An 11,829-nucleotide genomic window follows, 5' to 3' on the forward strand; every position below is an offset into this window, starting at 1 on the left:
ACTTTGGTGCGCTCCAGAGTCCAGACTCTCTCCTCCATTATTCGCTCCTCGCCTCGTTCGTAGTCCACTCTCACGTCTATATATTTCAAGCCTCTCTGCCGTGGGAAAGAGCCTACTACCTAGCTAGCTTTGCTCTCAGGGTCTCACCATATACACTGCATATATGCATGTGAAGAAGGTGAGAGTTAGAGAGCACTGCGAGTGAAAGCTAGAGTGACAAGCTAGCTAGCTAGGAACACAGATAGAGAGTGCTCAAGAGCACTGTCACACAAACACGCACACGCACGAGATCGACGCTGAACCAGATGGCTCGCCCGCTCTTGGCGGCGCTGGTGCTGGCGGCGACGCTGGCGAGCCTCGTGCCGCCGTTGGCGAGCGAGGCGACGACGTGCGAGAGCGCGAGGCGCGGGCACCACCAGTACAGGCAGCCGGTGGGCGTGCGGAGGATGGTGGTGGACGCGACGGGCGCCGGCGACTTCCTCTCCATCCAGCAGGCCGTGGACTCGGTGCCGGTGAACAACAGCGTGCGCGTCATCATGCAGATCAACGCCGGCACCTACATGTAAGCTCCTCTAGCTTTCGAGTAGCTACCTGGCTTTCTCATCATTCTTCGTGTGTGCGGGTGCCGAGCTTTTTTCTTCCTGAAACTAGACTGGTTTATGCATGCATGCGCAGAGAGAAGGTGGTGGTGCCGGCGTCGAAGCCGTACATCACGCTGGAGGGCGCCGGGCGCGACGTGACGGTGGTGGAGTGGCACGACAAGGCGAGCGACCGCGGCCCCGACGGGCAGCAGCTCCGCACCTACAACACCGCATCCGTAACCGTTCTCTCTAACTATTTCACCGCCAAAAACATCAGCTTCAAGGTGAGTCACCAGTGGTCCATGAACGTACGAAGCGTGACACGGGTCACAAGGCACAAGCAGATGCGGTTACGCGCCCCCTGTCCCTGTGCTGCATGCATCAATGCGTACCGTCTCGGCAGCGCACTGTGCTGTGCAGGGGGTGCAGACAAAGTGACAAAAGCTTCAGGGTCACAAGTCACACATCACACATCTCGCAAACGCGTCTCTGTGTATCCCTCCCTGTTCGTTTTGACATTTTGAAATTCGTAGTACATGCATGATGTGTTTTGAGTTTTGCTTGGAGCAGGCAAATCAGAAATCACCCGGGTTCGTCTGGCTACGGCCGGCGAGATGGACGATAGCTGGCTGGAGCCTGGGCCGAGCAAACACGAGGCCACCCTGCTCGTGACTCGTGAGGTTGGCATAACACCCGCAACTTGACTGACGTTGGGTTTCCTGTGTGGTTTCACTTTGACAGAACACGGCTCCAGCACCAATGCCAGGCATGCAAGGGGGTCAGGCGGTGGCGTTCCGCATCTCCGGCGACAAGGCCTTCTTCTTCGGGTGCGGGTTCTACGGCGCGCAGGACACGCTGTGCGACGACGCCGGCCGGCACTACTTCCGCGACTGCTACATCGAGGGCTCCATCGACTTCATCTTCGGCAACGGACGCTCCCTCTACAAGGTACGTACTGCACGCTGCGTGCACCACATATGCCGCCCACCGTGGCACACACATACATTACATATGTGTGTTGCGTTGAATATATGTATACGTGCTTAGCTCATGCTGAAAACACGTTTGAGCAGGACTGCGAGCTGCACTCGACGGCGCGGCGGTTCGGATCGGTGGCGGCGCACGGGCGGCAGGGGCCCTGCGAACGCACCGGCTTCGCGTTCGTCAACTGCCGGGTGACCGGCACGGGGATGCTCTACGCGGGGCGAGCCATGGGGCAGTACTCGCGCATCGTCTACGCCTACACCTACTTCGACAACGTCATAGCGCCCAGCGGATGGGACGACTGGGACCACAACAGCAACAAGAGCATGTAACTACTACACCACTAGTACTCTACTGCATACATATTCAGACACACACAGCATGAATAAAATAAATTGAGCAAAACTAACCTGCACTTGTTACCATAATACAGGACGGCGTTCTTCGGGATGTATAAGAACTGGGGGCCCGGTGCCGACGCCGTGCACGGCGTGCCGTGGGCGCGGGAGCTCGACTACTTCACCGCCCGCCCGTTCCTGGGCAAGAGCTTCGTTAACGGATTCCACTGGCTCACACCAGATGTCTGAACTACCAGACAGTTTCCAGCACCACAGATTCAGCAGACAAGAAACATTCGTACTATACATCACAAGCATACAAGAGTAGCACAGATATAAAGGAACTAGTACAGTATAGTTACTCGTTTTTCATCGATTTAAACTTCCCAGTGTAGTTACTAGTTAGTATTAGAAAGCACAGGCACAGCTGGCCTTGTACCAGACCAAATTGTTCATGTAATCTTCAAAACTAAACAGCAAGGATGAATTCGTTATACGCCTGCCTATATATGATGCTTTGCAGAGGACTGTAACTCTTTCGAGGGTGCATGTATATAGGTCGACGCTGCTTCATGTGGTAGAAGGACTGGTATCAACAGAGAACAATTTGTCATATTTCTGCAGCAGCTCGACCATCCCAGTAGACCTGCAAAGGTAGAGGAGATCCTGTAAAGTCAAATCTACTGCAAAAGGTGCACTCAACTTGCAAACAACATACACCTATTATACGGAGTACTCCCTCCGTCCGGATATACTTGTCATCAAACTAGATAAAAGAGGATATATCTAGATGTATTTTAGTTTTAGATACATCTTTTTTTATCCATTTTGATGACAAGTATTTTCGGACGGAGGGAGTAGTTTGTAAAAAAAAATATGTGGTTAATAAGGTACCAAGTTGTAAAACACTACATCTCAACTCAGCAAATAGAGCATTGATGCTTCATCCAGTTACATAACACTTAACCTTGGAATTAAAATCTTATATCTGTTCTTCGTAAGCATGCATGTCGGTGTATTTCAGTATGTCAAGTTATATCGATCAGGGTGGGCTTTGCCCTGTGTGTTTGTGTCTATGGGAGTGGGCTTGGCCCTTGTTGTTCCGGTTTTTGCCCGCTTTTCCGTAATTAACTGGGCAATTCTCTTCTGCTTAATTAATAGATGAGGCAATCTTTGCCTCCGTTTCGAAAAGAAAAGTTATATATCAGGCACCGGCCGTTGACTTACTAACGACAGCCAATGAATTTTCTCTTTTGTTAACTCAGTTGCCTGATTCCCACTGTACATATCTTGAAGACTTCAATAGAAGGCTATATGTCCGTTTTTCTAACCATTTAAACAAGGCAATGATTTACCTACAAGACAGCCTTCAACACCATGCATGACATGAACCATCACTGTTAAGATCTATCTCTTGCATTACAGATTTGTTCAAGTGGATTCTGATGGACCTATGAGCTGTGTTAGGCTCCCCACCAAAGTCCCAGCAGGACATCGGAAGCATTATGATAAGTATTGTACAGATGTTAATGTTAGTTTAACGTTGTTGTGCTGTGGAATCTAGTTAGTTAGTTACTTGTTTACTAATTCCACTAGGGAGGATACACAGGATTGCTCCGCCATGTAGTCTGTCATTCCTCTTCTTTTCCAAATCACATCCAAAAGATGCTCTCAAGTTATTATTACATCCTGAATTAGAAATAAATATGTGGTTTCCAAAAGAAGTTGTAATACCAAACGGGATATCAGAAGAGAAATATGGTAGAAATTCTTATAAAATACATATACACTCAAATCAGTGGACCCTAATATCTCAAATTTGATACAAGTGCATTACACCCTGAATATGATGGACATTAATCATAAATTGACAATAATAAGTGGGCAATCGATGTCAAGTATGAAGTATCTCTATAATACGATAAAAACAGATAGTGTGTGGTTTTTAGGTCACAGAATAAAGCTGGTACAGCCAAATATTTCCAGAAAAAAAAACAGCCTCAGTTTGGTAGAGCCTTACTATAACCAAGGCACATCAGTTAAATGCAGTATTACAAGTAAGATTGTTTGTAGTTGGGCTTTTTATCTACATACAAGGGCTTTATTTATAGATCCAGGTAAAAAGCCTTCATTCCAAATACTCCCTCCATTCCTAAATGTAAGTCTTTGTAGAGATTTCACTAGGTGGACTACATACGGAGCAAAATGAATGCATCCACACTTAAAATGCATCTATATACATCCATATGTAGTTCATAGTGAAATCTCTACAAAGACTTATACTCCCTCCGTCCGGAAATACTTGTCATCAAAATGAATAAAATGGGATGTATTTTAGTTTTAGATACATCCCTTTTTGTCCATTTTGATGAAAAGTATTTTCGGACGGAGGGAGTATTTAGGAACAGAGGGAGTAGTAAGATTGGAGGCTGCTGACCAAAATTATATAGTTATTACTACCAAGAGGCTAAGTTTGGTGTGGACCATATGAGCTCCAGAAAATATTATTTCCAATACTACCCTGAAAGACATTGATATTCGATGGGAACATCCTTTTTTCTGTACAGAAACACAATTGCTCAACTAAATTCAAGTAAACAATTACAAAAATAAAATCTAATTTAAATATATGGGATATCCCTCCTCGGATTAAGTCATAGTTAGAAACTTAGAATCAATCGAGAGAGTCACGTATAATGACAATGAGAGTAAATAGCTAAGGACTTACACTTTCTGCATGGTACTCTCATAAACACGAGGAGATGCAGCATGAATGACACCACTGGGAGGTGGACCATATTCTCCGATCTTGTACATGAGTTTCATTATCATAGAGAAATTCTCAGGCTCGTCATCATAAACAGTAGTAAGGTTGACCATGGACTCAAACTGCTTCACATACTGTTCATAGTTTTCCTTATCTAACTTTTCCTTGTTATCTTCCAGCCACTTTGGGTATTGTCCAACATACTCCTTAAAGAGCTCATAAAGAATCTCCTTGGAATAAACTTTCGGTATCGATGTCTTGACAATGTCCTAAAAATTTTGCAGGATATGTCATTGCCCTGTCTGGGGTGTTTATTTACTCAGAGGCTAGTTCTGAAAAAATAGTACTTGATACAGAAGAAAAATAAAATGATGATAGAAATCCAAAACATGAGGCAGAGTAAGAACTAAACACAGAAATATTACTTACATGAGGGGTGGGGTAAATAAAGTTTTTCCTGTGCTCATAAGTGTGTTTTGATCCACAGCTATTGCACAAAGGAAACATACCAATGGATAGATAGGAAAGAGTAGTTATTGAGGGAGGGGGTGCATTATCTTGCAAAAGTGGGTTTACGTTTCAGTTTGGTAAAAAAAACTCTTGACGTTTTAGCATATGAACTGCCAAAAGAAGGGACCTATTTAGTCGAGATGCCAAGTCAATTATGCTGCTCCCAGATAAGTAGCAGTCCCACTGTACAGAATCACAAGACATATGTTACATCCTTCTTAAAATAGTGGAGAACTATTCTTTTCCTTAAAACAGTGGGGAATTATTCATGTAGCGGACAGTTAACAAACTGTTCTAGAACCTAACAAGGACATCATGAATTCGTCGTAGAAAGAACATGGCAAGGAAGTGCTTCTCAATATATCACTAAGACATTTTCCTGAAGAAGATCAAGTGGACTTCAGAAGTTGGTTTTCACCACAGTGCCTTATATACAATATAAACTCCGAAGAAAGAGCTGATCAGCGAGACAAAGCTGTACATAATCAAAACAATCTCCCAGTGTATTTCATATCGCCATGAAAAATACAGAAGAAAGCAACATACCTGCATGCCCTCCACATTCAGCAAATTGTCTATGGCGTCCTCATCAAGCCTCCGGTTCAGATTGCCTCCAGCTGCGGCACCAGAACCCACCTCTGGGTCCAGCAGCCGCATGAACTTCGTTGAGACTTGTCCGGCCAACCTCTGGGCAGAGCAGCCCTCATGGAGTCCCTCTGTCTGTGCTTTGATGACTTGCGGCACCTTATTGTGCAAAACGTCTACTGCTCCAGCAGCGGCGCTGACCAGAATTATATACACCAATAAATTCAAAGGAACAGATAATGCTAACGACAGATCAACACTTAATAAAATCAAATGTTGAGTTTTAGAATTCCACATAAATGCACATGCAATAAATACAGTTGAAAACTTAAACTAGCAAGCATCCTAGTTGTATAGAAAAAGATGAAAAAATGCTTGCAAGTAAGACTATACTTGGGTTTTTTATCTACAAGGCCTTATTTATAGATCCAGTACTACCGAAGAAAGGCATTCCTATTTGATGGGAACATCCATTTTTTCCCACAGAACATAATTATTCAACTAAATTCAAGTTAAGAATTACAAAAACAAAACCTAAATTAAACAGAGGATATCATTCCTAGCATTAAGCCATAGTTTAAGGACTTACAGTTGCTCCATGGTACTCTGATAAAGACGAGGAGATATAGCATGAATGACACCACTGGGAGGTGGACCATATTCTCCGACCTTGTACATGAGTTTCATTATCTTGGACAAATTCTCAGGCTCCTTATCATAAACCGAAGTAAGTTTCGCCATGGGTAGAAGCTGCTTCAGGCACTGCTTGTACTTTTCCTTATCTAACTTGTCTCTGTTATCTAACAGCCACTTTCGGTATTGTGCAACACACTCCACTATTAAGTCATAAAGAATCTCCTTGGAATAAGCTTTTGGTATCGATGTTTTGACAATGTCCTGCAAAGTTTGCAAGATATGTCATTGCCCCGTGTGGGGTGTTTATTTACTCAGATAGTTCAGAAGAAATAGGACTTGATAAAGAAAGTAAATAAAATGACGACAGAAATCCACAACATGAGGCAAAGAAAAGACTAAGCACAGAAATACTACTTACATGGGGGGTGGGGTAAAGAAAGTTTTTCTTTACTCACAAGTGTGTTTTGATCCACAGTTATTGTAGAAAAAGAAACATACCAATGGATAGATAAGCAAAAGTAATTATTAAGGGAGGGGGAGCTTTAAGCATGTAGTACATAGATCTCAGTTCGGCAAAACTTTGTTCATTCTAGAAACAAAGGGTATGGCATCCATTATGTTGCAAAAGTGGGTTTACATTTCATCAGTTTAGAGATAGAAAAACTCATTTCAGCAAATGAAATGCCAAAAGAAGGGAACTATCTGGTTGAGATGCCAAGTAAAGTATGCTGCTGCCAGATAAGTAGCAGCCCCTCTATACAGAATCAAAGACATATTTTACATCCTGCCAATGTAAATTTAGAGAACTATTCCTTCTTAAAACAGTGGAGAATTTCCCCTAAAATACAGTACGGAGAACTATTCTTATGGCCGTCGTTAGCAAAGTGATCTAGAATCTAACAAGGACATCATGAATTCGTCATATGCAAGAACATAGCAAGGAAGTGCTTCTCCTTATATCACAAAGACATTTCTGATTTCCCTGAAGAAGGTTGAGTCGAGTTCAGAAGTTGAATTTCACCACAGTGCATTATATGCAATATAATCTGACTACCAAGAAAGAGCTCATCGGCGGGACAAAGCTGCATATCATCAAAACTCTTTCCCACCACATCACCATGAAACACACGCAAGAAAACAACATACCTCCATGCCCTCCCCATTCAGCAAATTGTCTATCGCCTCCTCATCCAGCCTCCCGTCCAGATCGCCCTCAGCTGCGGCGCTAGAACCCACCTGTGGGTCCAGCAGCCGCATGAACTCCGTTGAGACCTGTAGGGCAAACCACTGGGCGGAGCTGACCTCATGGAGCCCCTCTGGCTGTCCTTCGATGATTTGAAGCGCCTCGTCGTGCAAAACGTCTTCTCCAGCCGCGTCGCTGGAGCTGGGCTCCCGCGACCCCACGAGCGGCGTCAACTTGGAGTAGTCCACGCGGCGCACGCCCCTACGCGTACCAGGCTCAGGCATCATCTTCGTGAGCGCATCGCGTACTCTAGCCGCGGCGCCAATGCCGGCAGTGTCCAGGGGCGGCTCGTCCCGCTTATGGCGCATCACCCTCTTGCCCACGTCGCACTCGCGATACCCCCTCTCCTCCGCCACCGAGAGAGGCCGCTTCTTCCCGCGCCGCGCCTCCTCCTGCAGCCTCCGCCCCAGCTTCAGTATCGACTTAGTGCTACCAAGCACTGGTATCCCAAAGTAGAACGGCATCCCCGATGACGGGGGCGGCGGCGGGGGCGGCGGGGGGAGCTTGCCCTCCCTGCAGAGAGAGCTAGCGTGAGGCCTACGGGAATTCGTGGCGGAATCGAGGGATCTGGACGTGGATAGATAGATTTTCTGACCTTCGGAGACGCCAGTCGCGCAACGACTTCTTGTGCTGCTCGCACGGGTCGCACCACCATGTTGCCGGGGGCGCCAGCGGGTCCTGAAGCTCCGTCCCCGGCCCCTGCACCGGCGCCGACGGCGACGACGATGGCACCCCGTCGTCACTGCGGAGGGATCTAACTAGGAGATCGAGGCCGCGCGCCGCCTCCCACTCCTTGCGGAGCATCTTCTTGCGCGCGCACGAGCTGCACGCCCGCTCCTCCAAGGCCCACAGCGGCAGCGGGTAGAAATCCTCCGTCGTCCCCGTCACCGACGCACCACCATCGCCCGACGACGTCACCGGGGAAGAGGGCGGCGGCGACGGGGAGCCGATATTCCTGCGGAGGAACCCGGGGTTAGGGCTACGCAGATTCGTATCGAAACCCGAGATGCTTGGGGTTGGGGGGAATGCGGGTGGGTAGGGCCCGACCTGTGGGGATCGGGGCCGGTGGGGCTGACCGGGGCGCTCTCCGCGGGCTTGTCGTCGCCGGCGTCGGCGGAGGGGGCGGACGAGGCCATGGGGGCGGCGATGGCTCGAGGGGGGCGTGGCGGTTAGGGGGTTTGGGGATTTGGAATGGCGCGTTCGGTTTTCGCGGCGGGAGAGCGGGGACGAGACCGAGGGAGGGGTGGAATTGACGGCTGGCGAAATTAATACGGGTCTGGTGGCCAGGCCAGGCCAAGTACCCGTCTCCGTCCGCGCCGCACCGGCCCACTCAGCAGACGGACTCCGCCACGATGTACGGCCAGATTTGGCGCCTCGTCCCCAACGCCTGCTCGCCGCTCCAGCCGATCCGCGCCGGGGCGGGAAGGGGCAGCTGGCCGGCCGGTCGCCCCGCGCCGCTCCGCCGGCCGGCGCTCGCCTCCGCCTCCGCCTCCACCCGAGGCCTATGCCGCCCCCTCGCCGTCTCCGCCCAGTCGGCCAGCCTCGACGCCGGTGTGAGGTTCGTTCTTTGCTGAATTTCGTGCAAGAGAGCATAGAAATTATCGCCCGTGCTCCGTGGCGAATCGGGTGCTTTCCCGCTGAGCATGCGGTACTTGCGCCTGCATATTCTTGTCTATCTAATTGATTGATGTGTGCACGGTGCTTCCATGTTTGTCATCTTTAGCTACAAACTATGTCTGTCAAGTAGCTTCAGACATCAGTGGTTTGTTGAAAGCAGGAAAGAGGTGTCGGTGATTTTACTAATTTTTTTACTAATGAACTACACGGTTTGGTACTAGTATCTTTGGATGATATACTGGAAAGTGAAAAGTATGCTCTGTTCATTCAGTTAAGTTTGGAATGCACATGGATGTAAGTGGCTCACACTGTCTCTGGTAATTCTGGTTTTTCAGAGTGGATAAGTTTTTCGAAGTTGAGATGAAGGTGCGCGACTATGAACTCGACCAGTATGGAGTTGTCAATAATGCTATCTATGCCAGCTACTGCCAGCATGGTGAGTTCAGACCAAATTCCAGCTGAATCTCTCATTGTTGTACACTTGGTCAGTGAGCATGATTCAGATGCCATCTTAAGAACTCGTACTTCATTCAAAAATGAAATTTATATAAATTCATATCTCATTCGATGACATTCTACTTATATCGTAAGCATGATTGTAGTTTATATTGATATCTCTCATTGGGTTCTATGCCTTCAAGCTGAGTAGGCCGTCATGAGCTACTTGAGAGCGTAGGAATAAGCGCAGATGCAGTAGCTCGCAGCGGTGAGTCGCTGGCCCTCTCTGAGATGCACCTCAAGTACTTCGCGCCTTTGAGAGTAATGCCCTCCTTTCCTATGTTGAGCAAAAAAATAAAAGAAGTTAACATACTTGTCGCAGTACTGTGAAACCAGTAACATTACAAGTTCAGACTTCAATATACTGCCATAGGTTATCTGCAGATCTGAATTCCATTTTTGTATTTTCTTGCGCTGTCAGAGTGGTGATAAATTTGTCCTCAAGGTGAGGCTTGCAAGCATCAAAGGTATAAGGATGATATTCGAGCACTGCATTGAGAAGCTGCCTAACCACGAGGTATGCATACCAAAGAGTTACTATACATTCAGAACAGAACAATAAGATACAATGTACTCCCTCCGTTCCTAAATATTTGTCTTTCTAGATATTTCAACTAGTGACTACATACGGAGCAAAATGAGTGAATCTATACTCTAAAATATGTCTATATACATCCGTATGTGGTAGTCCATTTGAAACTCTAAAAAGACAAATATTTAGGAACGGAGGGAGTATGTCTAAAGCATGTTTACAGTTGAAATAAGGCAGCAACGACATTCAGTAGCATTCTGGAGGGCATTGTGTCAAATATGTACAACTTGAGCAATTTGTATTCTGTTTCATGCATAAATTATTCCTACGCATTTCTGTGCCACCATTCTAAACAGCAAAATATTCATACATCATGATAAAAGATTTTTGAGATTGATGTATCCGTTTTTTGCGTATCTTATTTCTCTTGTCAGTTGATTGTGGAAGCAAAGGCGACAGCTGTTTGTCTTAACAAGGACTACCGCCCTACCCGTGTGCCTCCAGAGTTTCTGTCCAGGCTACAGCTGTTTTCATCCATGGACAATAGTGGTTAAGCGACTACGGTGATCGCAACAACAATCTTCTGGGACGATTCTGATAGCGGCCATGCGATTAAGAGCTACGTTCAGTTTCTGTGTTGCATCCATGTAACTTATGAATTACTCCCTCTGTCCCAAAATGCAGTCTCAAAAAACGTCTTGCATTATGGGGAGGGAGTAGTATTTAACTTGTACTCCCTCCGTTCGGAATTACTTGTCGTAGAAATGGATGTATCTAGATGTATTTTAGTTCTAGATACATCCATTTTCGAGACAAGTAATTCCGAACGGAGGGAGTAGACATTTGTAACCCATGATAGTAATACTTTGTCCAAAAATTGTTGAGTGGTACTTGGAGTAAATGTATACAACCTCTGTTTTTTTGGAATTTGCAAAACGCCTGAATTCTATTCGCCTACTAGGCTTTGCAGCCTATTGCAAGATAGGTTCTTCCCCATATAGGCGTACTCATCAGCGGCACCTTACGATATGCAAGCATTCTCAAAACACCTGTGCATTTCTGTAAATGAGAGAGTAATAGTTGTCTGCAAGAATCCTTCCTCGGCGTGAAGTAGGGATCATATTTCTTCCCAACATCCACTATGCACAAGACAAATGACTGCTCATCAGAAGTGACGCCCAAAAAACCTCATGGAATACTGGGCCGGGTTTGAAGTACTCAATGTAGGCATGTTTTAAACTTGGGGGTTGGCCACCATGTTTGATTAGGCAACCCTGGTAATCTTTCTTTTGTGGATGTAAACATTGATCACAATTAATAAAAGGCCTCGCAGACTGTCTAAAAAAACTTATCCTATCTCAAGCAACAACTATCATGCCCTTTTATTGAACCCTTGAAATTAAGAACATGTTCCTCTTTCTTCTACATCTATTCCCGGCTGCTCATCACCACCATCACCTCAGCAGCTTCGTCTATCCGATGAATCCACCGTTTGTCTAAAAATGAGCAAAAGAATCAGCTCAAACGTTTCGTCGAAC

General features: G+C 46.5%; 3 protein-coding genes across 3 annotated transcripts; 2 read left to right on the forward strand and 1 right to left on the reverse strand.

Moving 5' to 3' along the window:
- Nucleotides 1–305: 305 nt before the first annotated feature.
- LOC119365288 (probable pectinesterase 68) lies at nucleotides 306–2,397 on the forward strand. Its single transcript, XM_037630905.1, has 5 exons — nucleotides 306–562; nucleotides 676–865; nucleotides 1,323–1,529; nucleotides 1,655–1,893; nucleotides 1,999–2,397. The coding sequence occupies exons 1-5, from the start codon at nucleotides 306–308 to the stop codon at nucleotides 2,150–2,152; spliced, it is 1,047 nt and encodes a 348-aa protein (XP_037486802.1). The 3' UTR covers nucleotides 2,153–2,397.
- On the reverse strand, nucleotides 2,181–8,138 carry LOC119365286. The gene is made up of 5 exons (XM_037630904.1): nucleotides 7,548–8,138; nucleotides 6,355–6,662; nucleotides 5,727–5,961; nucleotides 4,632–4,939; nucleotides 2,181–2,549 (listed from the first exon to the last, which is right to left on the reverse strand). The coding sequence occupies exons 1-5, from the start codon at nucleotides 8,106–8,108 to the stop codon at nucleotides 2,474–2,476; spliced, it is 1,488 nt and encodes a 495-aa protein (XP_037486801.1). The 5' UTR covers nucleotides 8,109–8,138; the 3' UTR covers nucleotides 2,181–2,473.
- A 777-nt stretch (nucleotides 8,139–8,915) lies between these two features.
- LOC119368157 (acyl-acyl carrier protein thioesterase ATL3, chloroplastic-like) lies at nucleotides 8,916–11,238 on the forward strand. The gene is made up of 5 exons (XM_037633484.1): nucleotides 8,916–9,202; nucleotides 9,597–9,697; nucleotides 9,911–10,020; nucleotides 10,181–10,276; nucleotides 10,726–11,238. The coding sequence occupies exons 1-5, from the start codon at nucleotides 8,997–8,999 to the stop codon at nucleotides 10,843–10,845; spliced, it is 633 nt and encodes a 210-aa protein (XP_037489381.1). The 5' UTR covers nucleotides 8,916–8,996; the 3' UTR covers nucleotides 10,846–11,238.
- The last annotated feature ends 591 nt before the right edge of the window (nucleotides 11,239–11,829 follow it).

The sequence above is a fragment of the Triticum dicoccoides genome, chromosome 2B (assembly GCF_002162155.2).
Source record: "Triticum dicoccoides isolate Atlit2015 ecotype Zavitan chromosome 2B, WEW_v2.0, whole genome shotgun sequence".
NCBI classification, from domain to species: Eukaryota; Viridiplantae; Streptophyta; class Magnoliopsida; order Poales; family Poaceae; genus Triticum; species Triticum dicoccoides.

Excerpts from the sequence above, each read along its gene's own strand:
- LOC119365288 (XM_037630905.1), top strand. The coding sequence starts at position 306 with ATGGCTCGCCCGCTCTTGGCGGCGCTGGTGCTGGCGGCGACGCTGGCG. Across the intron at positions 866-1,322 it reads CCAAAAACATCAGCTTCAAG|AACACGGCTCCAGCACCAAT; the intron begins GTGAGTCACCAG and ends TCACTTTGACAG. Across the intron at positions 1,530-1,654 it reads ACGGACGCTCCCTCTACAAG|GACTGCGAGCTGCACTCGAC; the intron begins GTACGTACTGCA and ends ACGTTTGAGCAG.
- LOC119368157 (XM_037633484.1), top strand. The coding sequence starts at position 8,997 with ATGTACGGCCAGATTTGGCGCCTCGTCCCCAACGCCTGCTCGCCGCTC. Across the intron at positions 9,698-9,910 it reads TGCCAGCTACTGCCAGCATG|GCCGTCATGAGCTACTTGAG; the intron begins GTGAGTTCAGAC and ends CAAGCTGAGTAG. Across the intron at positions 10,277-10,725 it reads AGAAGCTGCCTAACCACGAG|TTGATTGTGGAAGCAAAGGC; the intron begins GTATGCATACCA and ends TTCTCTTGTCAG.
- LOC119365286 (XM_037630904.1), bottom strand. The coding sequence starts at position 8,108 with ATGCCGTTCTACTTTGGGATACCAGTGCTTGGTAGCACTAAGTCGATA. Across the intron at positions 5,962-6,354 it reads CAGAGTACCATGGAGCAACT|CGCCGCTGCTGGAGCAGTAG; the intron begins GTAAGTCCTTAA and ends AATTCTGGTCAG. Across the intron at positions 4,940-5,726 it reads TGAATGTGGAGGGCATGCAG|GACATTGTCAAGACATCGAT; the intron begins GTATGTTGCTTT and ends CAAAATTTTTAG.